Source organism: Chlorocebus sabaeus, chromosome 2, assembly GCF_047675955.1.
Source record: "Chlorocebus sabaeus isolate Y175 chromosome 2, mChlSab1.0.hap1, whole genome shotgun sequence".
NCBI lineage: Eukaryota > Metazoa > Chordata > Mammalia > Primates > Cercopithecidae > Chlorocebus > Chlorocebus sabaeus.
In genome coordinates, this window is record NC_132905.1 from 10,143,674 (window position 1) to 10,170,360 (window position 26,687).

At 40.2% G+C, this 26,687-nt stretch overlaps 1 protein-coding gene across 2 annotated transcripts in view; it reads left to right on the top strand.

Moving 5' to 3' along the window:
- The window catches only part of BCAS1 (brain enriched myelin associated protein 1), a 113,436-nt gene that overhangs the window by 44,232 nt on the left and 42,517 nt on the right, over positions 1–26,687 (top strand). Inside the window, exons 5-7 of one of the 2 annotated variants that reach the window (XM_008013661.3) lie at positions 16,174–16,332; positions 17,186–17,230; positions 19,584–19,718. In XM_008013661.3, coding sequence (XP_008011852.3) covers positions 16,174–16,332; positions 17,186–17,230; positions 19,584–19,718 — 339 coding nt within the window. The remainder of the gene's footprint in view (positions 1–16,173; positions 16,333–17,185; positions 17,231–19,583; positions 19,719–26,687) is intronic. The other variant, XM_008013687.3, reaches the window with a different exon arrangement.

Here is a 26,687-nt window from a genome sequence, read left to right on the forward strand (position 1 = left end):
ATTAATGTATAGGTTTTTGTGTGAATGTAATTATTCATTTCTCTAGGAGAAATGACCAGAAGTGCAATCGCTATAGTTGTATGTTTCATTGATTGATTGATTGATTGATTGATTGATTGAGATTGGATCTTGCTCTGTTGCCCAGGCAAGTGCAGTGGTGCCATCTTGGCTCAACAACCCAGACTCAAGTGATCCTCCTGTCTCAGCCCCCAGAGTAGCTGGGATTACAGACATTTGCCACCAAGCCCTGCCTGCATGTTTAATTATTTAAGAAACTGTCAAACTGTTTTCTATTCTGCCTGTATCACTTTACATTTCTACCAGCAATGTAAAGTGATTACACTGTAAAGTGAGTAATCGAGTTTCTTGCACCCTTCCCGGCATTTAATAGTCACTATTTTTTTTGCTTTTACCACCCTGATGGGTGCATAGTGATATCTCATTATGGTTTTAATTTGCATTTTTCTAATAGTTAATGAGATTGAACATCTTTCATGTGCTTATTTGCCATCTATATATCCTCTGCAATGAAATGCCCCCTCACATCTTTTGCCCATTTTCTAATTGGATTGTTTTATTTGTTTTTAATGTTGAATTTGAGTTTTTTTCTCTTAAATGTATTCTAAATACTAGTCTCTCGTCAGATATGTGGTTTGCAAATATTTTCTTTCACTCTCTGGTTTCCTTTTTCATCTTTTTAACAGGATCTTTTACAGGGCAAAATTTTTTAATTTTGATGGATTCCAATTTATTATATTTTCTTTTTATGGATTTTGCTTTTGGTCTTTGGTCTTTTATAGATTTTTTAACCACAGGTCTCAGAAATTTTGTCTTTTTTTTTTTCCTAAAAGTTTTATATTTGACATTTTATGTTTAAGTCCATGATCTATTTTGAGATAACTTTTATATAAGATCTGAGACTTAAATTGAGGTTCTTTCTTTTCCTCTATAGATGTCAAATTGCTCTAGCACAATTTGTTGAAAAGACTATCTTTAATTGCTTTTACACGTTTGTCAAAAGTCATTTGGGCATACTTGTGTGGGTCTTTTCTGGCTTCTGTATTCTGTTTGTTCTATATGTCTGTGTCTCCACCAATACCATACCACATTGCTTACTGTAGCTATATAACAAGGCTTGTGATCAGATAGACTGATTCATCAATTTATTTTTTTAAAATTTAGTTATTCTAATTCCTTTGTCTTTCCATATAAATGTTAGAATAACCTCGTCTGTCTCTACAAAATGTCTTGCTACAAGTGCTGGAATTTTGATAGGAATTGCGTTAAACCTGTGTATCAATTTGGGGCAGATTGACATCTTTACTATGTGAGTATTCCAATCCATGAACATTGTATGTCTCTCCATTTATTTAGGTCTCCTATGATTTCTTTCATTAGCATTATATAGCTTTCAGCATACAAGTTTTGCACATGTATTGTTAGATGTAAACCTTAGGATTTCATTTTTATATGATTATTATGGTATTGTATCTTTAATTTCAGTGCCCATGGGTTCATTCCTAGTGTATAGAAATCTAGATCATTTTTGCGTGTTTATCTTGTATTCTTCAGCCTTGCTGAACTCAGCTATTAATTCTAGGTGTTATTCTGCTGATTCCTTAGGATTTTCTAATTTTGAAAATAATGAAATTGTCTAATTTTGCCATCTTCTAATGGGGACAGTTTTATTTCTTCCTTTTCAGTGTGTATTCCCTATAATTATTTTCTTGCCTTAATATATTTCCTAGAACTTCCACTACTACATAGAATACAAATAATGAGAGCTGACATCCTTGTCTTGCTCCTAATCTTAGGAGAAATGCATTCAGTCTTTCAGATTAAGGATAATGTTAGTTCTCAAATTTTATTTTGTTTTGCATTTATTTTTATTTTATTTTGTAGTCTTTATCAAGTTGAGGAAGCACCCTCTGTTACTGTCTTCTTCAGAGTTTTTATCATGAATGGAGGATTGAATTTTGTTGAATACTTTTTCTGCATTCACTGTTGTGATCATATGACCTTTCTTCTTTAGTCTGTCACTATTGTGGAGAACATCAATTAATTTCCAAATATTAATCAAGCTTGCAAACCTATAGTAAATCCCATTTGGTTATGATGTATACTTCTTTTCACATATTTCTGAAATCTACCTGCTAATATTTTGTTAAGAATGTTTGCATTTATACTCATGAGGTATATTGATCTGTAGGGTATTTTTCCTTTTTTGTTTTTTGGTGCCATCTTTATCGTTTCTGGTATCAAGTTTTTGGTAACTAGCTTTATAAAATAAATTAGTAAGCATTCCCTCTTCTGTTTTCTAGAAGAGTTCATGTAGAATTGGTGTAATTCTTCTTTAAACATTTTGTAGAATTCTCCAGTGAAATCTTCTGGGCCTGAAGACTTCTTTCCTGGAAGTTTTTAAATTATGAATTCAATTTTCTTAATAGTTATATGGAAATTTAAATCATTTATATTATAGTGGGTCAGTTATAACAGTTTGTGTTTTTTGAGCAAATGTTCCATTTTGCCTATTATCAGATTTATGTGGGTAGCATTGGTTATAGCATTCTCCTATCCAGTTTCGTACCTGATACTGGGAATTTGGATCCTGACTCTCTTGCTCTCTCTTTTTTGTTGTCTGTTGTCTCTACTAATAGAGGTTTTTGCTGCTCCTTCTCTCTGTCTCTCCCATTATGCTGTTGATTTCACTCCCTGGGCTTTTTGTTTTCATTATTATACCTTTCAATTCTAACATTTCCATTTCAGTTATTTTTATATCTTCTATTTCTTTGCTAGGGCTTTCTAGTTTTTCATTTGTTTCAAGCATTGTTACAATTGTTAATTGAAGCATTTTGTTGTGGCTACTTTAAAATCTTTGTCAGAGGCCGGGCACAGTGGCTCACACCTGTAATCCTAGCACTTTGGGAGGCCAAGGCGGGCAGATCACTTGAGTTTAGGAATTCGAGACCAGCCTGGCCAACATAGTGAAACCCCCATCTCTACTAAAAACGCAAAAATTAGCTGGGTGTGGTGGTGCACACCTGTTATACCAGTTGTTCAGGAGGCTGAGGCAGGCGAGTCACCTGAATCTGGGAGGTGGAGGCTGCCGTGAGCCAAGATTGTGGCACTACACTCCAGCCTGGGTGACAGAGCAAGACTCCGCCTCAAAAAAAAAAAAAAAATTATTTGTCAGATAATTCTAGCATCTCTGTCATCTCATCTCCATGTTGACATCTTTTGATTGCCTTGTTTTTATTATGTTTGAGGCCTTCTTAGTTCTTGGTATGACAAGTTATCTTCGACTGAAATCTGACCATTTTCATATTGTGAGACTGCATCTTGCTTAAACTTTCTATTTTAGCTGGCTGTCCCTGACACCATTCCAGCAGTACTGGGGCTGCTACCTCATTACTGTCAGGTGGAGGCAAACATCCAGGTTCCTCACCAGCCTCCATTGTGAGGGGAGGGGGTGCACTGGGTGGAGGCGGGAGTTCGTTCTGCTCACATGACCTCCACTGATACCACAGTGGAGGTCTCATTACCACTGGCTGACACTAACTCCACTGGGTCTCTTCTCACACTACCCCAGTGTGGTGAGGGAGGAACACCTCATTACTGCTGGGTGGGTTTGGAAGTCCAGGTTCCCCATGTGGTCCCCACAGACACCATGGTAGAGAGGGCTTATTACAAACTGGTGAGGATGAGAATCCCAGCTCCCTACTTAGCCTCATAGATGCCATCTTTGCAGGGGTATTGGGATAGCCTATTGCAGTCTTGTGAAGGTGGAAGTCTAGGCTCCCCACTTGGTTTTCTCTGGCATGGGAGATGGTGAGACCACAGAATGTCTTGTGGTATTTGGCTGGAGTAGTATGGTCATTGTCTAAAAGTTTTCTCTCTTGCTAGATTGCCCTTTCCTGGTCCTTTAGTCAGAGAGAGTAGGCTTTCGGGAAGGATTTGTGTATGTGTCAGAGCCTACAGGTGCTTCCAGGTTGCTAACATCTTCGACTCCAAGTCTGGGGTACATGAGACAAGAAAACCCAAGGAATTTACCATCATGTTGTTCCTCGGGTCCTCAGCTGGTCTGCCTTCTCTTCTCCACCTTTCAGAGTCCTTTTATGTATGTTTTCTATATAATGTCCAGGGTTCTTCATTGTCCTTGGTGAGAGGAACAGGAGAAAGTGTGTGTGCCCCATCCTCCCAGAAGCAGAAGTCTTATGTTCTTTTTTAATGTCAACCTAAGAAGAAAACAAATTTCAAAGTAAGGGCTTAAGTTCAAGCTGAGAATTTCACCTGGAAAGGCCATAAAACACTTACTCAGGAAGAACCACAGGCAAACCTTCTCCTTGCCCTGGGACAGCAGATCTTGCTCTTCCACAGCTGCTGTCTGTCCAAGGCAGGAGACATTACTGCAGCTGGGAAATCAGGGAAGCAGAGAGGCTAGAGAAGATGTCATAGGGCAATGCAGAAAGGCCAGGGGCTCCTGTGTTGCTGGAGTTCTTTTGAATCGTGTCCACTCCATTAGAGTTCTTTCTCCAGGTTACAGAAGTACTCACAGCTTTCTTCCTCATTCAGAGGGCGTCCATTGTGGCAGATCCTGATGGCCACCTAGATCCATGGGAAGATCCTGATGGCCACCTAGATCCATGGAGTCCACTTGATATTTTAGTAATAAATATAAAGCTGACGTCACTATATTCCATTTTGTTTTGAGAAAGTTCAATAGATATTCCCTGTGTGTCTAGCCCTGGAACCACAAAAAAGAATCATTGCCTTGCAGCCCTTTAGGAAACTCAATCCGGGCAGGAACTGGGGGCAACCTAGACATAGCCCCTTTTATTCTCTGTGATGTGCACTGGGGAGCATGTGGGCTGTGAGACCGGAGTGGCTCAGACCAGTGGACCCAGGCTGGGGGTCAGAAGAGCTGCCTCCTTGTCTCCACGCCAGCTGCAGAGAACCTTGCCTACTGTCTAAGTAGCCAGCAGCCATCACCTCACCCTCCATGGCCTTGCCTTTTTCTTTTCTCCTTAGCCGCCCTCACCGCCTGAGTCATCTGTGAGATGTATTAGTTTATCTGTATTTTTGTCCACTTGGTTTTTTCCCTTGTGAGAATTTCAGCTCCCCAAGGACAGAGGCTGTGTCAGTCTCATTCACAGCTGTACCCTCACTGCCTCCATCAGTAGGAAGCACACAGTAGATATTTGATCAAAAACTTCTCTCCTAATCCTTCATGACACCATAGGCAGATCCCCAAACTTGCTGTGATTCAAAAGTCCTGTTCGATCCAACCTTTTTTTTTTTTTTTTTTTTTTGAGATGGAGTCTCACTCTGTCACCCAGACTATAGTGCAGTGGTGCGATCTTGGCTCTCTGCAACCTCCAGCTCTTGGGTTCAAATGATTCTCCTATCTCAGCCTCCCAGTAGCTGGGATTACAGGCATGCACCACCACGCCTAGCTAATGTTTGTATTTTTAATAGGGGGGGGTTTCGCCATGTTGGCCAGGCTGGTCTTGAAGCCCTGACCCCATGTGATCCACCTGCCTCGGTCTCCCAAAGTGCTAGGATTTACAGGCATGAGCCACCGTGCCCAGCCCAATCCAACTTTAAACTCACATTCGTTATAACATTCATCCCATTCCTGCTAGAATCAAGCTCTGCCTTGACCCGTGGCCTGAGGTCCTTGCAGTCTGGAAGAAGGGGTACTTGCTTTTTTTCCTCTCCTCTCCCCCAACTCATGTGTGTGAGTTTAGGGAGGAGGAGTTAAGGGAAAAGGGCTCTAGGCTTTTTGCCTTGCAGGTGCCATTGTTCTCTCCGACTCTGACTCTCCGTATTTTCTCTGTTGTGGGCATCCACATGATGTCTCTCTTAAGGGAATAGGTGGGGACTTCTCCACTTCCAAACTTGGTGATGGAACCCTTGGCTGCTTCTGCTGCTGTTGAGTCCCTTTGCCCTGCGCCCACCCTCCTGGTGAGATGAAGTGAGGCTGCCTGAGCCCAAACACCTTCCACGGCACCTATTCCTTAAACATCACTCAACACTTCCTCAGTCTGACTTCAAATTATTGTTATAACCATCTTGCTTTTCATAACCCCCATGCCTCTGCTGAACTGAATAACCTGCCCCCAGACCCTCCCCAAACCCATCCCCACCTCATCTTTTTCCGCATTTCTCACATGCCTTCCTCCGCATCCGCTTGACAGAAATTTCTCCATCACCACCCCGCGTTCCTCCCTGTTTCTGCGAGTCTCCTTGCAACCTATGCTCCGTGGCCTTGGGCAAATGCTGCTTCATCTTCAAGTCTCCCTCTCCCTTCCAGTTCAGTCACTCTTGACCTTGGTGCACACTGGAATCACCTGGGGAGGTCTAAAAATATTGACATCTGAGCCTCACCTCCAAAAAGACTAATGTAATTGGTTGGGGTGGAATCTGGGTATTGGCATTTGTTTAAAAAGCTGCTCAGGTGATTCTAAAATCCAGCCATGCTGGGACCCAGTGGGCTGATGAAATTAACTGGTCTTTTTTTTTCTTGAGACAGGGACTTGCTCTGTCACCCAGGCTGGAGTTCCATGGCACAATCATAGCTTACTGCAGCCTTGACCTCCCTGGCTCAAGCAATTCTCCTGCCTCAGCCTCCCAAGTAGCTAGGACCACAGGTGCATGTCACCACACCTGGCTAATTTCTGTTTTGTTTTGTTTTGGTTTTGGTTTTGGTTTGTTTCGTAGAGACAAGGTCTCACTATGTTGCCCAGGCTGGTCTTGAACTCCTGTGTTCAAGCGGTCCTCCTGCATTGACCTCCCAAATTGCTAGGATTACAGATGTGAGCCACTATGCTTAGCCTCACGTGTCTTTCTATCAGAGTACTTGTCCCTATCTACTGACCTTTATCCACCATAAGACTCCAAGCATCTAGGAGAGAGGACAGTGTCAGATTCATTTTTGTGAATCTCACAGCTCACCACAGTGCTCAGTAATTAAATTAAACACAACAATAATAGCTAACCATTACTGGATGCTTCCTGTGTGCTGCACGTTCTCCTAAGTCCTTTATATGGATTATCCCATTTACTCCCTCAACAACCCTAAAAGGCAGGTGCTACTCATCACCCCACTTTTACAAAGGAGCAAATTGTAACCTAGAGTTAAGGAAAGTGCAGTACTGCAGAGGTGGAGATGACAGAGCAGGGATCGGGCCTGGGCAGCTGGCCTCTGCACAGCTTGTATGTAGTCACACTGAGGGTTAGGATTTGAGGAAACACAAACTTTCAGTCCACAATACACAGTGAAAGAATAACTTCAGAGCCCATGCTAATGCTGTGTGGCCTCTGCAACGCTTGTATGTAATGTAACTACCCCCACATAGTTACTGAGTGAGGATGAATTCACGAATGGCGCTCCTGGGCAACACCTTACTTAGGGCTGTGGGGAATTTCTCAGTCTAGATTTATGTCTTGTGCCACTTTCATAATGACTCATCTTCAAGACACCTGTTCAGTTATTCATGTAACAGCTTTATTTAAAGTTTTACTTTATACTGAACTTCACCTAAGCAAAAATATCCATAATATCAAAAGGTTGACGCTAGACTTATTTTTCTAGTGCACAATTCTTAGTTCGGGCTGCTATCAAAGTACCGTAGACTGGATGGCTTATAAACAACAGAAATTGATTTCTCACAGTTTTGGAGACTATGAGTCTGAAACCAAGGTGCCAGCATGGTTGGATTCTGGTGAGGACCCTGTTCTGGGTTGCAGACGGCCAACTTCTCATTGCATCCTGGAGTGATGGAAAGAGGACTAGAACACTTACTGGAGTCTCTTTTATAAGAGCACTAATCCTACTCATGAGGGCTCCACCCCCATGACCTAGTCACCTCCCCCAAGGCCCCTACCTCCTAATACCATCACATCAGAAGTTAGGATTTCAACACATGAATTTTGGGGAGACACAAACTTTCAGTCCACAATACACATTAAAAGAATAACTAAGTGTGTGTGCACATACCACCTAAAAAAAAATTGCCTCCCCCATATGTATATCAACACTCATCTGCTATAAACAGAATTTGCAGCCATCCTTCTAATCAACCAGCTTAACCACTTGGATCCCAATTATACTTCGGAGTTAGTTTTTAAAAGTTCAACTCATATTAGAACCTGTTTTTTAAAAGTACATCTCTTCCAAAGCAAAACACTTTTCTCCTGGAATTAACAAAGAAAACCTAACAAGACTGTTAAGGCCATGGCTTTTATTTGCTTTTAGTTTTATGAAGCTTCAGCTGTTTATGAGGCATTTCATAAGAAGTATGCTTCCATTTAGAAAGAGTCCTGGGGCTGAATGAAACCCTTGTAGAATACGTGTATTATTGTTACTTTTAAAATACTCACCAAAATGTGTTTCTTGTATTTTTGTAGCCATTTCACAAAAGCCCCATTTTTAACGCAAATTATTCCAACCTGGCCTTTGGTGTTAGGCTGGTCTAAGTGCCAACTGAGTGGTGAGAACCGTGGTATAGAAATTCAGAGAAGGGGACAGATTCCATGCGTGGCATGACCCAGAAAAACGTCAGTGGGAGAAGGCAGACTTGATTCCAATCATGAAGAATGGATTTGAAGAATGGATTTGAAGAGGGAAGACAGAAGCTAGAGTAGAGAGCCCAGTGTACAAAGGCATAGGGAAACGAATTTTTTCCATATCCTTTCATCCTTTAACAAATGTTTCTCATGAATATACTCCGTGTCAGGAACTTTGCAAATTGTATGGCGTTCTTATTGCTTTTTTCTGTTTGGCTAACATTTATTGGACACTTCTATACTAGGCATTATGCTAAGGAATTTACATGCATTATTTCTTATGGAAACTCACAACAAATTATACCAGGCAAGGTTTATTATTAATCCTGTATTCCATGGGAAGACCGTGTCTCAGAGAGGCTAAGACCCCAGCTGGGGTTCCTCAACCTGTGAGTGGAGCTGGGAGGTGAATATGGAGTCTTTGTCAGGCACTGGGACTTTTATCAACCACTTGATCCTGTTGTGAATGAGACACACACAGTGCCTGTCCTCAGATGCCCAGTTGAGCAGGTGATACTGGCAATTAATCAATTATGATTCAGTATGATGGGTACTGATGAGAGGGGAATTATGAAAACAAATAGTGTTAAGAGATAAAGAGCTTAAATTCTTGTTTGCAAAATTACTCAGTTGAATACCAGTCTGTGGGAAAGAAAGAGAGAGATTGATCATTGACATTCATTCTTCCCTTCATTTATTCATTTATAAATAATGTTCATAATCGTTATACAAATTAATATAAAAAGATCTGCTACACCCCTAGAACAAGATTTATTATTAATTTTAGGTGACAAAGTTCATATTTCAAATACGCTTATTAATTTCAAACTTAGGGAGCTCACTTCTTTTCGGACCTGATTTGATCCTCATTGCTGTTCACATGCTAATGTAGCTCAAGATTCATGAATCACTGAAAATGACCTCACCTGTAGCCAGCTACAGGAAAGTCAACACTGTCTACTATTAACAGAGTAGAAGCCTTCAACTAAGGGAGAGTTACAGGAACTGGCCTTGCCCTCTTGCCTAAACAGATGAAAACCTGGACAAAAAACACCAAACAATAATTTTTAAGACTGTTTTAAGATATCAGGCAACAAGGATAGGTGTTCTCTGAGAGACAGGACGTAAGAGATGATCCCTATGTCTGCTCCTGCCTGCTGCCTTGAGAGAGTTTCCAGCCCACAGCCTAGGGGGCAGGCACTGAGGCAGAGTCCAGCAGGCTCCTTGAGCACACGGTGGCCAGAGTTCATAGACAAAGCATCAGAGGAGAGAGAGAGAATGTAGAGCAAACTCCAAGGGTCTGTCAAAGGTCCTCACAGAGTATGAGGCAGAGAGCTGACCAACATGTTCATATGAGGAAACTAGCCAAGACTGGAGGGGGAAAAAAAACACACCGGAAAGGCATTTCCACAGGGCCAGAGACAGCCTTCTCTCACCAGCCAGACTAGAAAACCTCATTATTAATAAAGCACTGGGTAGAGTAGTCACAGGGTCTTTCCTCATTAGCGAGATTAGCTTCCTAGACTAGAAACGATTTTGGTCCTGCCTAATGTAACTGCCAATGGGTTATTTTTGCCCGCTGCCCAGACAGATCCAATTTATCAAGAAAGGGAAATGGCAATGGAGAGAGTTTAATACACTTAGAGCCAACTAAATGTGAGATTAGACTTTTATTTTTACTCAAATCAACCTCCCCCCCGAATTCAGAGGCTAGAGGGGTTTTTTTGTTTGTTTGTTTTTGTTTTTTTATTATTATTATACTTTAAGTTCTAGGGTACATGTGCATAACGTGCAGGTTTGTTACATATGTATACTTGTGCCATGTTGGTGTGCTGCACCCATTAACTCATCAGCACCCAAGGCTAGAGTTTTTTTAAAGTCAGTTTGGCGGGCAGAGAGCTAAGGCATGGAGAATGCTGATTAGTTGATTGGGGGTAGGATCACAGGACATCAGAGATGTCCTCTTGTACCGAGTCAGTTCCTGGGTGGGGGCCGCAAGTCCAGATGAGCCAGACCAAAATGCAGGGTCTGAAGAATATCTCAAATACCAATCTTAGGTTAAAGCAGTAATGTTTTCCGTATGACAATTGGGGAGGTTAAGAATCTTGTGACCTCTGGCTGTATGACTCCTGAGCCATAATTTCTAATGTTGTGTCTAATTTGCTAGTTTTACAAAGGTGGACTGGTCCTCAAGAAAAAAAGGGGCTTGTTTGGGGAAGGGACTGTTATCATCTTTGTTTCAAAGTTAAACTATAACTAAATTCCTCCCAAAGTTAGTGTGGCCTACCCCCAGGGATGAACAAGGGCAGCTTGGAAGTTAAAGGCAAGATGGTGTTGGTTAGGTCAGATCTCTTTCACGGTCACAATTTTTTCACTCATAATTTTTGCAAAGTCAGTTTCAAGAACGAATCTTAAAAGCCAGAACTAAGAGGATCAAACTGATTTTAAGTATTTTAACTACCTCCAAAAACATAGTTCAAAAATATTTATAGGAACAAATAAATGCCCAGCCACCCAAACAGGTAAGATTCACAATGTCTGACATGTAAACAAAAATTACCAGGGAAGCAAAGAGGCAGGAAAATGTAACTCATGATGTGAAGAGAAATCAATCAAAACCTACCCAGAACTGACAGATGTTAGAATTGGCAAAAAATAAAAAGAAATAAAAAGAATTAGCATAAACATGTTTCATATGTTTGGAAAGTTAAGTAGAGACATAGAAGATATATTTTTAAAATCCAAATCAAATTTCTAGAGATAAAAACTACAGTGTGTGAGGTGAAAAATACACTGGATGACATTAACAATGGATTAGACAATGCAGAAAATAAAATTTGTGAGTTTAAATACACAGCAATAGAAACTATCCAAAATGAATCATGGGGCAGTGGGTGAAAAGGAAGAGGGATTTTTTTAAAAAGAAGAAAGAAAGGAACATCAATGAGCTACAGGATAACCCCAAGTAGGCTAGTAGGCAGGTAATTAGAGTCCATGAAAGGAGAGAAAAAGAAAGAAGAAAAGATATTTGAAGACATATGGCTAAAAATTGATGATTGATAGTCTCACTTGGATTGAATCATTTGTTCATTCATTCATTAGTAATTATTGAGACTGTACCATGTGCACAAGTGTAGGTGCTGAGGAAACATAAGAGAGAAAAAGAACCTTCTTTGGTTTATATTCCAGTGAGGGGAGAGGAACAAAACACAAAATGAGTAAGTGAGAGTTTTAATATAATTCTCAGTCTTGCCACTGACAGCCAGATAATTCTTCACCCTGTGCATTGCAGGAATTTTAGCAGTATGCCTGGCATTTATCCTCTAGCTACCAGTAGTAGCTCACCCACCCACTACTTGTGACAATCAAAAAAAAATGTCTCCAGACGTTACCAAATGTCCCTGGGGAGAAGAAGAGCCAGTAATATATTAGAAGTGAAATATACTAGGAAAAAAAATAAAGCAATTAGCAGCATCAGATATGCTGGGATTTTTTATAGCAACTTAAAGTAGAGTGGTAAAGAAAGACCTCGATAAAAACATGGCCATTGGCCTGGGCGCCCAGCCCAGTAGCCTGTAATTACATGCCTGTAATCATAGCGCTTTGGGAGGGAGAGGTGGGTGGATTACCTGAGGTCAGGAGTTTGAGACCAGCCTCGCCAACATGGTGAAACCCCATCTCTACTAAAAATACAAAAATTAAACAGGCATGATGGCACACACTGTAATCCCAGCTACTCAAGAGGCTGAGGCAGGAGAATTGCTTGAACCGGGGAGACGGAGGTTGCAGTGGGCTAAGATCACTCCAGCCTGGGTGACCGAGTGAGACTGTCTTAAAAAAAAAAAGTGACAATTGAAAAAAACTTGAAGGAAGTAAGGTCGCATGCTCCAGGCAGGCAGAAGCTCATCCCAGATGTAAAGGTCCTGAGGCAAGAGCCTACCTGACGTGTTCAAAGAAGAGTAAGCAGGTCACTGGGGTTACAAAAGAGTGACCCAGGGGGAAAATAAAAAAAAAAACAAAAAACAAAAAAAAATGGGGCAGAAAAGCAACGAGAATGGAATGGAAGAGGGGTACTTCTCCAGGAATGAGCAGGAGGGTCCTGTTATCACAACGAGTAAGGAATGCTGCTTAGGCAAAAACAAGTTAATGCTTACACTTGCCACCGTGTGGCCTTGGACATGATGTTTAAATCTCTTTGGGCCTCAGTTTTCTCATCTGTAAGATGCCTTGCACAATCTTGGCAAAGATTAGATGAGACAGATTTGTGAAGGCACCTCATAACTGTAAAGCTATACAAGCATAAACAAGCATTGTTTAAGACATAAGGATGACATGGTTTAAACAAGTTGCAAGTGCGGTACTTTTTGGGAGAGTTAAGTTATGAAGGATTTTTATGGGTGGAATTTATGGATTTAGTCTATATTTATATAGACTCCCTGTGAGGATCTTGGTTCTCCACCGCCTGGATTTAATTTATATGATGTCACATTTTACTGCACATACTATGTAAGTTTAGCGAAGTTAACACTCATAGCCAAATAATCTACAGCATTTTAAGATGTTCAGTTCTGACAGGTCTGAGTTATCATCCCCAGATTGGCCTCTCTCAAGCTGTGTGACCTTAGACAAGTAACCTAAACTCTCTGAGCCTCATTTCATGGTTTGAAACTGTTAATTGTAATATTTGTCTCAGAAGATTGTTGTAAAGATTAAATGATATATGTTTAATACATTTATTTGTACAGTGGTTTGCATGCTGTAAATGTAAAATATTTGACATATTGACATTGTATATTATTCTATAATAAATAATGATATATTAAGATTAAGTGACCTTGTTCAAATTATGCTAACTTAGGAAAGAGAAAGCACTGGTGTACATGTAGTGTTTAATAAATAGTTGATGTAATTTGCACATTTGTCCCCACCTAAATCTCATGTTGAATTGCAATCCCCTATGCTGGAGGTTTGGCCTGGTAAAATACCACAGGGGTGGATCCATCATGAATGGCTTGGGCCATCTCCTTGGTGGTAAGTGAGCTCTTGCTCTGAGTTCACATGCGATCCAGTCATTTGAAAGTTTGTGGCACTGCCCCCTCCACTCTTTCTCTCTTGCTCCTGCTCTGACCCTGTGCTGTGCCTGCTCCCACTTCTCCTTCTGCCGTGATTGTAAGCTTCCTGAGGCCTCCCAGAAGCCAAGCAGATGCCAGCCCCATGCTTTCTGTAAAGGCTGAAGAACTGTGAGCCAATTAAACCTCTTTTCTTTATAAATTACCCAGAATCTTTATAGCAATGCAAAAACGGCCTAGTACAATCATCCATTAAAATGAGTTGAATAGTATCTCAGTGGTTGAGATAGTCAACCCATATCAGTTTATACTGCTGGTCCAGACCCTGCCAACCCCAGAGGAGAAAGTGTAAAATCCAGGAGTCTAAATGCAGTGCTACCACATCCCACTCTACACTACTGGGAGAAGTGGTCAAAATAGAAATAGCAAGTCTTCTGTGGGCTTCTGCCAGCTCACACACTGGGAATGGTTAGAAATTGCTTTTGAGGAAACAGAAGTGTCTTCTTCCATTCTCCTGTAAGTAAAGGAACTGGCAGCATGGGGGCAGGGAGATGGTGTGGAGAAGGCGGAACCCACCGCCCGGGGATGAAAGGAAGGACTACGTGGGGATGAAAGGGAGAGCAAAGAGTAAAGAGAAAGCTCAACCAGCAGGTGAGAGTCAAGTCCGCCTCCTTCACTCCACCCATCTCCAGACCAAGCTCCCCACTGCCAGGCCACGACCACATGCACCGACCTGCCCGGCCTGGACACGTTTTAGGTCTCACCTCTCCCCACCACCGGTGCACCAAACAACTTCTCAGACCCACCGAACTACCTGCAGGACCTCTCTATTGAAATCTTCTTATTTTGGGCAAGAATATTAATCAAGTTTATATAATTTGCATACCTCTTGACCCAAAAATTTCACTTTTGATAATTTACCCAAAGAAAATATAGACACATATGAGTATTTAAAAATAAAAGTGTGAGATGTCTACTTTACTACTGCTTATAATACTCTAGATGTACAACTATACACACTGTGACTGTCCATCCATAAGGATATTAGACAATGAACAATGTTATAACCAAGCTATGGAATAAATGTCACCTGAGTCATAAAGAATGATGCAGGTTTAGCTGTGTTGCAATGAGCCAGGATGGTCTCGATCTCCTGACCTCGTGATCCGCCCGTCTCGGCCTCCCAAAGTGCTGGGATTACAGGGAAGTTTCTGTACTACTTTTTCACATGAGAATTTATGCTGGTACAGATAGCGCTATTCTATGTTTGTAAAATTGTCATAAATGATGCATATTTATTGAATGCCTTCTGTGGGCCTTGCCGTCCTTGGTACTTGAGAAAAGCACTGAGTGAAGTAGATATTATCCCCGTCTTTGTCAAGTTTATAGTCTAATGGGAATATAAGAAAAAGCACAAATACTGAGAAGTAAACAGAACTGCTGATACAGCAAAGATTTTTAAAAGGGCAAGGGACTCTGGTGGACACGATGGTGGTGGGAGGACAGCCTTAGATGAAGGTTTAGGGATGATCTCTCCAAAGAGATGACACTTATGACCTTAAGGATGGATGGAAATTACCTATGGGCAGACAGAGGAGCAGAATGTTTCAAACAGAGAGCCAGAAGTTTGGAAATAGCCTGTGGTATGTTTGAAAAACTCAAAGAAAGTGGGCCAGAACATGGAGTGAAGGAGCACATGGCACAGAGAGGACAGAGACCAAGGCAGGGGTAGGCCATGTTAGACATTGGAGATCCTGCATCAGAGTTTGGGTTGACTCCAAGAGCTGTCAGAAGCTACTGGAGCGTGGTAAGGAGTGGGAAGATGGGATCAGTTGAGTAAAGAACGTATTGGGAGGGTCAGGAGCCCAAGCAGAGACAGGGCCGGGGCTGTTGCAGTCATAAGGTAGAGAGGTGGTAGCTTCCTGTCCTGGGGCCCTGAAAATGGAGATGGTGAAAGGAAGACAGATTCAGAACGCATCCTACCCTCCTGAGAGACGTCAGGGAGAAAATCATTTCCCCTGTCACACCCCTTGCACCAATGAACCTCAGATCTCAAAAGCAAAGTAGTTATTTCAAAACACCAGTACTTTTTCTTTTTTCTTTTTTTTTTTTTAAGTTGATATCACTCACCTCTGTGGAAATTGTGGGAAACCAAATAACGCCATCTCTGGGGATAATGTACATATCATTAGATAAGGAGACTACAAAGATGGAAAATATCAATACCTTACACAACTTCTTTGCAGAACTGGAAGAAAAGGGTTTTTGTTTGAAATGCAACGTGCACTGCTGTGTGTTTGTTACCCTTTGGCTCCAAACAATGTCCCTCCAACCAACAGCAAATGCTGAATATGTTAGAAAGAGGGGGAGGGAAGGAAGAGTGACTCTTATAATCTCATGATTGTTCTGTACCCCCGTGGGCAGAAGAAGTATGACTGGAATTAGTGGGTAAGAGAGAAAGGGGTGTGAAGCAAAAGTATGACTTTGAGAGTTCACATTCATCAAGTGGCAACTGTGAAAACTGTTTTGCTGCTAGGACATAGTTGACGGCAAGGAAAAAGAAGGACAAGAAGTTGGAACTGTGAATTGCTCTGTCCCTGGGGACCCAGAAGGACTGGAGACTGCAAAGGGTGACTCCCAGACAGCAGCTATAGCGGAGAATAATAATTCCATCATGAGTTTCTTTAAAACTCTGGTAAGCAGTTTTCTCCTCTTTTCCCCTCAACTCTATTGCTCAAAAGTTTTGTTAATTCTAAGAATAATGCACATTTGAATGATCCTGTACTGAATGGATTATCATGGTGCAGTTGGAGCATGGGAGGGAACAGGGACAAGATGTGCTTCATAAGGAAGCTGTGTTACATCAGGCTTTTAGCGAGAGAGCCCCTGAAATTGGGAACCATGGTATAAGCAGTGGATGCCCAAATCATGTACCATGGGCTGTGTTGCAATGGAATTCTGTTGCAATTGAATGTCTTATGGTCCTTGATCATAAAAATAATTGAAAAATATCTCCCTGTGTTATAGATCTCTCAAAGCAGTTTTGCCACTCAAATGGCAAATAAAATACTGTAGAAATCACTCAAAAAAAAAAAAAAAAAAAAAAAAAAAAAAACTCTGAATGAATGAATGCATAGTGAAGCAGACCGTCCCAAATGTGTTTTGGCATTTCTAAATATCAAGACTAACCTCAAAAGAAAAGACAATGAATGTCAACAGAATGTGCCACAAACACCAGAGGGTTGCACATGTGTTTGGAGTAATGGTAGAATTTATGGCAAGTCTGTGGTCTTCCAGGAGACAGTTTTGAGTGTGGTCAAACTCTTGGTAAATGTATAAGATCAGATGTATCTCATTATAAGATATTAATTTTGTTAACTTTTGTATTACCCGGCAGTCCTGATATTTCTATTGAACTAAAAGTACTTCTCATTTTGTTCTTGACTTGTATGGTGAACTGGACCACCCTAAAGAATTATTTATCTGTGAAATAAAAATCACTCTAAAGAGCAATGATTTCTAATATTTGGCTTTCTCAAACTTTTAAGGTTTCACCTAACAAAGCTGAAACAAAAAAGGACCCGGAAGACACGGTAGGTAGTCTGAAGTATGTATGTATATGTTTGAGTTTGCACATAGAACTGGATTTGAATTTGTGTCTGCTTGCTTGTTTTTTGAATATGTGTGTGTGTATCATATTATATCTATATATGTAACTAGCAATTTAATAGTGCTGTTAGATTGTCTTTAAAATATTTTATTTATGTTAATGGTAGTTTAATTAAAATTTTACTGGAAAGCTTGAAACATGTGCCAACTCTGGCTAAATAATATCACAATACCAATTTCTTATTTAGCGTAAGAACAGAATACTAGTAATTTTATCATCATCTTAGTATTTTTAGTTGTGTGTAGAGGGACCCAGGGAATATAGTAAAACAGAGTCCATCTAAAGTAGAAGAAAGCTTTTCAGTAGGACATGGACTCTAAAAAAATAAAGTAGAAGAAAGCTGCTATATTTTTGTTTTTTAAAAAATACGTTCTTTTTCAACGTAATTTGAAAAATAAATAAATCTTTACTGCAAAGGCAGCAGTTTGGTGAAATAAAATAGTTTCCATGGGACACTTGCCAAATGGATGGCCATGCAGAGGCATTAGGATACGCTACAGAGCCTAGATTCTTCACTGTCATACAAGAAATTCAGCCAAGTCCCTTCAAAATACATTTGGTTTGAAATAACATCTTCCTAGAGATGTTCTCCCTTTACACTTGACAAGGCCCGTTACCTCTAGTGGAATACACGGTTTAAGTTTCACGGGAACCATGAGGGATGTTTAACTTGGTGACAGATAAGTGTCTTGGGTCCTTCTTCTGATATTGGAAAGTGCTTTGAAAAACAGTGGGATCAGATACATGGCCTGGTTTGCCCCCTACATCTGCTACCCATATGTGAAGGAGTTGGCTGTGAAAAGAGGATCCTAGATTTTGTCTCAAAAGACCTGCATTTCAGCTCCAGTTCTGCTACTTGATAGTGGTACAGTCTTAATCTATCTGAACCCAAGTTTCCATGTCTATAAAATTGGGACAAAAAAATTCTTTCTCCTGGACCCCAGCATTGAATGAAGGTGTGGCAGTGCCTTGCAAACTATAGAGCTCTGATTAAATGTAGCGATCCCTATTTCCATGAGCCCAGCCAAGAATGGTTGGATGACATGACTACATTTGTATTGTATTTATTGGTTCCTCGAGAATTTTCTTCTTCCATTGAAAAAAAAAATGTATCTGAAGCATCTACATGCATTTTCCTATAAAATTATTCATTTGCTATGAGGTCATAGGGTCAAGGTCAATGAATGGTTGGGGCAAAATGTATTTCTTTTGGTTCTATGTCTTGCATTGTTTCAAACCACATAGTGTAAAAGGATCTAAGCAGTGGGATATGGGGGGACTGTGTGTGTGGCTTCCCAAGTGACCTGATGCACTCATTCTCTTTAGCTGGTCATGCACCAAGACTCCTCCCTGACCCAGAATGTGGTCAAAGCTGAATGTACCTACCTGATAAAATCTTACCATCCTGCCCGGGAAGCCATGGGGTCATGTTAGTGGAGCTGGGTCTCAAAAGAGAGTTTTGTGAATGTAGGTTGTCTATGACACCCACAAACAGATGTGTTTTCTACAAACCTGGTTCTCATACCTTGCAATTTTGATATCTTTTCTACTGAAGTTCTTGGATTCATGCTTTTGAAGTCTGTGTCATTTTCAGCCCATTACCTTCCCTATACAAAAGGCCCTGACATTTGTAACTTGAGTCAACAATCTTGAGTGGTTGTAGCCAGACTATTTTGGTTTCAATCTCCCTCTACTTTGCCTCAGTGGATTGGTTCACAGTAAACATTTTCTTTGCCTGGGGGATCTACCCAACTAGAATTGAATTGAAATTTTTGCAGGTGATATTGCTTCCATAAAGCTTCTAAAAGTGAATCAAAGGGGATCGATTTGAGACTAAAAGACGTTCAGTAGCAGTATTTGCTTTGACGCCAGGATGAAAAATAAATATTTTGTCTGCAGGTATTTTTTACTTTACCGTGTAGCAATAGCATTTAGATATCTACAACTATCAAGTAGAGACTGCATCATCTTGTCCTGTTATTTGTCTTCAGCAAATGGAGATACAGAGTTTTGTTTTGTTCTGTCTTGCTTTGAGGTGTGTTCATCTGGGTCATTTAAATAGGTCACTGTTGAAAATCATTGTGTATCTAAAATTGACTGTGAATATGGAAGTTTAAAAAAGATAAACATTTACACGGTGTTTTGTGGTTAGGAAAGGGGATGATGTACCAACAGTTAATTGTCACAGTGTATTAATGCACTTTAAAACAACAGAAAAGAAAAAGAATTTTGTTCAAAAACAAAGCTCTGAGGTTGTGACTGCTGTTGCCCCAAAGGCATCGAAAGCAGAAAGTGTCTGTGATGGACAAGCTGGTCAGAAGACATCTGAGATCCAGGCTAGAGGCGCCAAGAAAAAGCACCTGGATAGCCCCAGGCTAGGACTTGCCTTTAGAAAATTCTTTAGGCATAAGGTCTGTATCTTGTTAAAGTAGGAGGAAAAACAAGAACTCTGGTCTTCACAAGACATGTGCCATCCTGAGCCCACCCAGCTCCTCTCCAGTAAAAACAGAGCCTTGGGTGGTGAGGATCATTAAAAGAGAATTAAAGATGATATGAATTAAACTTCAGTGATTTTTAAGTCCCCGTAGTCAAACATTTCAAACAGATATCTTCCTAGTGTGGACCAGGGTTCTGGAACTATTCTTCTAACCCAGTATTTCCCAAATGTCAATCACTTGTATACCACCTTCACCATTTTTGTTAGATGTACAATTATTTGATATTTTTACATTGAAATTGACCTATTTTCTATTTAAATCTATCTTTAAAAGAAACCTTATGTCATATATAGAAAATCAGAATAATTTTTCGTAAAAGGAAGGTAAGCATTAATATGGCTAATTAAAAAGACATTACATTCTAGCTACCTCATTTGTGTTAAGCTCTGAATCTGATGCTCTTTCTAGCTTTATTAAAAGGTGATTAATTGGCCAATGTTAGAAAAATGTTAAAGATGTACCATCACCAGACTGAGACTTTCTCCAGAATGTTAATATAAGGATTAAATGAGAGTTGGAAAAAGAGAAGTATTTTCACTATTTGAATACTATTTAATATCATATTTCTGCACAATCTATAATATTCTCTGATCCACCAGTGGTATGCTTCCTACATTTTGGGAAATACTCTTCTAATCTCAAGTAACAACGTTATCTTTCTGTGGTCTGTTTCATCTATTTCCAATATTAACTAAGCTTACACTGAACCCAAATAAAAGTCCAGGCGGAAAAAAGCAATGAATGAAGGCAGAGCACGTTTTAACTCCATGTCCTTGGGAAGCTGAACAACACTGAAGTCAGTTTGGGAAGTATTACGCTTCCAGTGTCTAAGAAGACGCCAGTGTTTGTCTGAAACCATCAGTTTAAAGGATCCCTGAATTGGGTTAGCGTGCGTGAAAATTTGTTTAAAATATCAGCCATTTTCCACCAAGTCGAATGCATGTATTAAAAAAACATCCCTACCTGGATGTCACACAGTCCCGGGATTGTATATGCAAATAAGCACTCCATAGAAAGTTCTCACAGCTGAATCTGTATTTACATAAGCGGACTATGTTATGAAGCCACGTTTCAATTTCCATACAGGAGAATTTTGTTCTGTAAAGAGAAAAGAATGGGGAGTGATAAATCTTGCAAGGGGGGAGGGGAGATTAAAATGTGCTCCACCATCACATGGGAAATAACTTAGTAACTGCTGGTGAAACGTGTCATAGATCTCATATGAAAGAAGAGTTTGACTCCTACTTGGAGCTTTTGTAAGTAAGGGGCCTTGAAAGTTTAAGAAGTATATGACATTTCCCCAGATCTGCATTTCATGATGACATTCACTTCACGCACTACAAAATTTTACATCTGCAGTATCTCTTGCCACCCATAAAGGGACCACCCAAATTCAATGTTATCATTCCTAGGGCTTCCAAAAACCGTTGGCCTCCCATCTTGTCACTGAGATAGACAGGGAAAAGACAGGATTCTGGAATAGTGGGAAGATGTAGAGGGAACAGCCTTCTGGGATCCTGTCACACAGACACAAGAACCTCAGGGTTTTGCCTTGAGTGGCATTCAGTGTATTTTTTTATGTAAGTGTAAATCCAAGTAAGGGACACCTCCCAAATGTTCTGAATTCTTATTTTCGCAGCAGTTTGTTAGAGCTCATTGCCTTTTACCTCTGCACCTGAGACAGTTTATTTCTTTTTCTCTTTTGATTATTTCTGTTGTCTCTAAAGATAGGAAAATAGAGCCTTTAAATAACCAGCCAGATTCTCTCAGTGACGTTATCATGATTTTAGGCGGTGTGATACTCTCCATTTCCCCATGGGTTTGTCACCTGGAACAGAAAACGGGAAATTCAAGCCAATTAAAGGATAAAACCATTTTGCTATTAAAAAAAAAAGTTACCAATTCTGGTTAATCCTGGGGGTTTATTTCTCTGTATCTCTATGATCCTTCTTATAAAAAGAATTTTCTCAGTTCAAAAAGTGGGGAAGTCTAAAATCAGTAAATGAAATACATTTAGTGTCAGCTTTTGCTGAATTGGAACCATTTTTCTTGGCTTAATGGCATGTGATGTCTCAGAATCAAACTTTTTCGTGTGGCCACCACTGTTTGGTGACAACTTTAGACACAAAACAGAGCATTGCTTTAGAATGCTTTTGCCAGGCCCCAAAATGCCCCCCTCCCTCCTCAGGTTTTCCCCATGCCTACCCTTTCTGTAAGGCAGCTGAAGTATTCCAAGCAGCTTGCATGATTCATAAGCTCTACCATTCATTCATTGTTTTTGGTTCTTGGTGTAGTGTTTACTAACATCTCCTCTCTCCCATACCCAATGTGAAAACAAGATGAAAATGTATTAAGAAGGTAAGGTCATTTGACATACAATCTCCAAATTGAATCCGCTAGAATTTCATAGGTAGGGCCACCAGGTAAAATATAGAGGACTCAGTTAAATTCAAATTGTTGATAAACAAGGAATAACTTTTTAATTTAAATATAAGTATATCCCATGCAATATTTGGGACATACTTATGCTAGAAAATTATTCTTGCTGATCTGAAATTAATATTTAATGGAGTATTTTATATTCTTATTCTCATGTGCTAAATCTGGCAACCCTACTCATGAGATTGCCTCCGAAAACACAATTAAAATTTTTGTAGTCTCCTCTGTAATGCAAACAAAGAATATCCAGTTGGTTGATGCTGGCAGAACTCCATCTGGGAGACTTCTTTGGGAAGGGAGGAGAGTGGTGGGCAGGAATGAAAAGACTAATGGTGTTCTGACTGGTTCTCTACAACCCAGTGAGGAAGGGGTGGGTGGCTGGAAATATGGCATGGCAGGATCTAGTGTGGGTGTCTCTCTCTGGTCCCTGTCATAGACTGTAATTATTAATTGAATGATTGATTGTCTGTTTCCTGCCAGAAGGTAGGCCTGATGGGAATTAGGGATGTAATCATGGCCAAGACTTTCTTGGTCTTGGGATATGATGATGACCCAGACTCTAGCAAAAGAGATACATATTCAACAAACAACTACACAAATAAATTAGAATTTTATTATTACTATAACTATAGTACGGTCGTGCCCTTGTAATGTTTTTTCAGGGGTTTCTGGATATCCTCCCAATGCAAAGAGAAAACAAATTGGTCATTTCCCTATGAAATTGATCAGAATAGATGTGTTTCCCAGTCTTTATCTCAGTGTCATCCCCCACCACGATGCTTTCTTGGACTGTTTTTTACCCTAATCACCCTTCCCTCCACGAAATTTTAATGTAACGAATATTCTTTATACCTGTTAATGCACTGTAATTCTTTAGGGGAGCCACAGACCATGTTAATATCTAATTTGTCATAACCCTTCTCCCAAGAACAAAGGCAATTATTATTTTTTGTTGTATATTGCCCTTGTTGAGAATGGTGGTATAGATTTCCTTCCCTGATGGGTGGAATAGCCCAGGGAGCAGGAAACCTTGCTTCACTGGAAACAGTGTCGTATGGAGTCACTATTAGTGCTTGGGTTTGGGGATCAGACTCCCTGGGTTCAATTGTCAGCTCTGCCCCCTCGTAAAGTAACCGTGGGCAAGTTACTTAGCCACCAAGCAACTAAATTTCCCTGTCTGTGAAACTGACATAAAAATTAGTGTCTTCCTATAAGTTGTAGCATTTGATAGTACCATTAGAAAATTATAGTTAACAGTAATTTATTGCATATTTCAAAATAGCTAGAAGAGAAGAATTGTAAGTTTCCAACACAAAGAAAGGATAAAAGTTTGAGGTGATGGAAATTCCAGTTACCCTGGTTTAATCATTGCACTTTGTATACAGGTACCAAAATATCACATGTGACCCCCGAAAATATGTACAACTATGATTCATCAATTTTAAAATAGAAAAAGTAATAGTTCCCTCCTCATAGGACTTTTGTCAGGACATTCAGGTGCTTAAAACAGTGTCTGTCACTGTTACCTTTTATTCTTGTCATCAAATAAAAGTTTAAAGTTGGAAATTATGTCTTCAAGATGCAACGATGGTCCAGGCAGACAAGGCAGAGAGAGAAAGGGTGGTGGCTGAGTGGTGAAAACGGCCAAGTATGCAATGCATTAAGCAAACTGGAGCTGTCGCAGGGAGCAGGGAAATTCTGGCACTCAGGACCTGGAGGCCTTGTTTTTTGTAACCTCTATGTGACTCTGGGTAAGTGGGCTAAATGCACATCAAAGGGAACCCTTGAGCCAGAAAAATAACACAGCATTTAGAAAAGGTACAAAGCCAAGCCACAGAAGTTACACCAAAATAGCATGGGGCCATGAAGCCTCCCTTCTGATGACTTTGGCAGGATTGATGATTGGCTTAAAGCAACCAGAGCCCTTTCTTAGAGATAGGGATGAGGTCAGCCCCAACCCCCCGGATTCTTGGTCTAAAATGGACCACTGGGCATATGGAGATTCTCCCAGGAAAGCAGAAGGAGAGGTTGTTGTTGGAGAAGTAGCCACACTTGGCCACTCTTTGCTCCGATACTTGCTGAAGGATCGTAGGGCAGTTGTTCCCTGTGCATGAAAAACTCTCCTCTTCCCTTCTCTGGTTAATTTTCAGTCCCCTTTCAGATCAAAGCACAGCCATCCTGTTCTCAGTAAAGCCTTCCCTGATTTTCATGAGTGGATCAAACTCTTTGATTTAGCTTTTTATGGGATTGAGAGGAATAACCTCAAATCCCCTCCCCACTCAGTAGCACTTATTACAGTTGAAATTTTACATTTGTTGGTGGAATTATTTACTGTCATCCTCTCCCTAAAGACGTGTAACCCCAACACTTAGAATATATCATGGCTCAGAGAAGACATTCAAAGTGGCTTTTAAATGAATTAATGAATAATACTTTCTCTTATTTTCTAAAATAGAAAAGCTACTTAGCATATGTGTGTTAGGAGGAGGGGTACTTACCCTTTAACCAGTCCCCTTTAATTTAATTACTGTGTAGAGCTAAAATAGCACCAGGTGCTCAAGACCATTTGGGACATTTGTAATGCAGGATTTTATGAGCTCAGCCATTTTGACTTCACTGTCTGTGAAAGGCAAAGGTTATTTTAAATTCCAACATTTTGCCATTTTGTATACTTTTAAATGGAACTGGAGCTATTCCAGTATCAACTATCACAAAATTCATTTCCAGACATTAGTTCTTTATCTTAACTTGAACTTAGAATCTGCTCAATGGATGACTCCTTCTTAGTACTAAAAAATTCAGCAAAGAAGATGTTGTGTCTTACATCAAATAGTAAAGTTCATGTTATTTGCAAACATCCTTTGGAGAAGCAATGCACTGCCTTGGAAGAGCTCTAGACAGCAGCCAGAAGTTCAGGCTTGAGGCCAGGTTGTGCCCTTGTTCAGTGTTGGGCAGATCATTGGCCTCAGTTTCCCCATCCGTGAAAATTCATGCATTGGACCAGATGGGCTTTAAGATTCTTTCCAGGATCAAAAAATACTACCAAACTTTCTGAATTTGTCCATATTCTATTTTTCTTTTTTTTTTTTTTTTTTTTTTTTTGAGATGGTGTCTTATTCTGTTGCCTAGGCTGGAGTACAGTGGCATGATCATGGCTCACTGCAGCCTCCTGGGCTCAAGCAATTCTCCTGCCTCAGCCTCCAAGTAGCTGGGACCACAGGTGCAAGCCACCATGCCCAGCTCATTTTTTATTATTTGTAGAGATAGGGTTTCACCATGTTGCCCAGGCTGGTCTTGAACTCCTGACCTCAAGAAATCCTCCCACATCGGCCTCCCAAAGTGCTGGGATTACAAGTGTTGGGCCACCACACCTGGCCCATACCCCATTTTTATTGCAATACATTTTTTCTTTTAGTCAGAAAATTTAGTCAAGGATATTACATCCCTGGGAATTTAAAGGGATTGAGTCACAAGTATCCGGAGCAAAAAATCATAAAATGAAGATGTTTAGGATTAAGAGGTTACGTCAGATGAACCTGATGTTAAAATTATGAGTACCAATATTCACTCGTGTCAAGACAGATTCTGACTATAATTCTCCCAACTCTTCCTTTATCTCATGACTCAGTGGGTGGCAGAGTGTAGAAATTAACACCGCCTTGCTGAAGAAATCAGGTGTCCTGGAATTGGACTTCAGGGCAGCTGCTCAGAGAGAGACAGAAAGAGAGAAGGGAGACAAGGACAGAGGAAGAGAGAGAAAGACAGAGGGATGGAGGGGGAGGAAGGGAAGAAGGGAAGGAAGAGAGAGGAAGAGAGGAAATAAAGACCGAATGGATAACATTTGAAGAAGTTTTAATTGTGGAGTGTAGGGGCTGCACCTAAAAGTGAAGAAATAGGGTTTGTGGACACTCTTCCAATTCAAAACCCTTTCACAAACTTCCAGTCTAGCTGTCTTTTACTAACTTTATAGCCTAACTCAATCATCCCCAAAGTGGAGTGTGGAGAAAAATTTCAGAAGTTCTATATTTATTTTAACTCTTCTTTAATTTCTAATTTTGATTAGTAAAATGATACGTTTATAATATAGACATAAATAAGTATGCATGTATTGAAGGTGGAAATTCAAAATGTTTTTACTGATGCGAACTTGATTGAAACCGTTTGGAGACCAGTGGCCTAAATCAGAACTCCATATTCTAACAGCAAAGGGCCTCTTACCACCACCTTGATTCCTAATGAGTTACTTACATAAACATAATTAATAATGCTTCCATGTTTCTTTTTTGAAAGAAAAATATCTTAACTTTTTCCAAGATCTTAACACAAGTCCACATTCACAGTAAAAAATTTTTAAATACACAAAAATATAAAGGAGAAAATTAACATTATGTATAACCTCAGTCCATGTTTATTAAAAAGAGATCTTCCATTTTTAAAATTTTG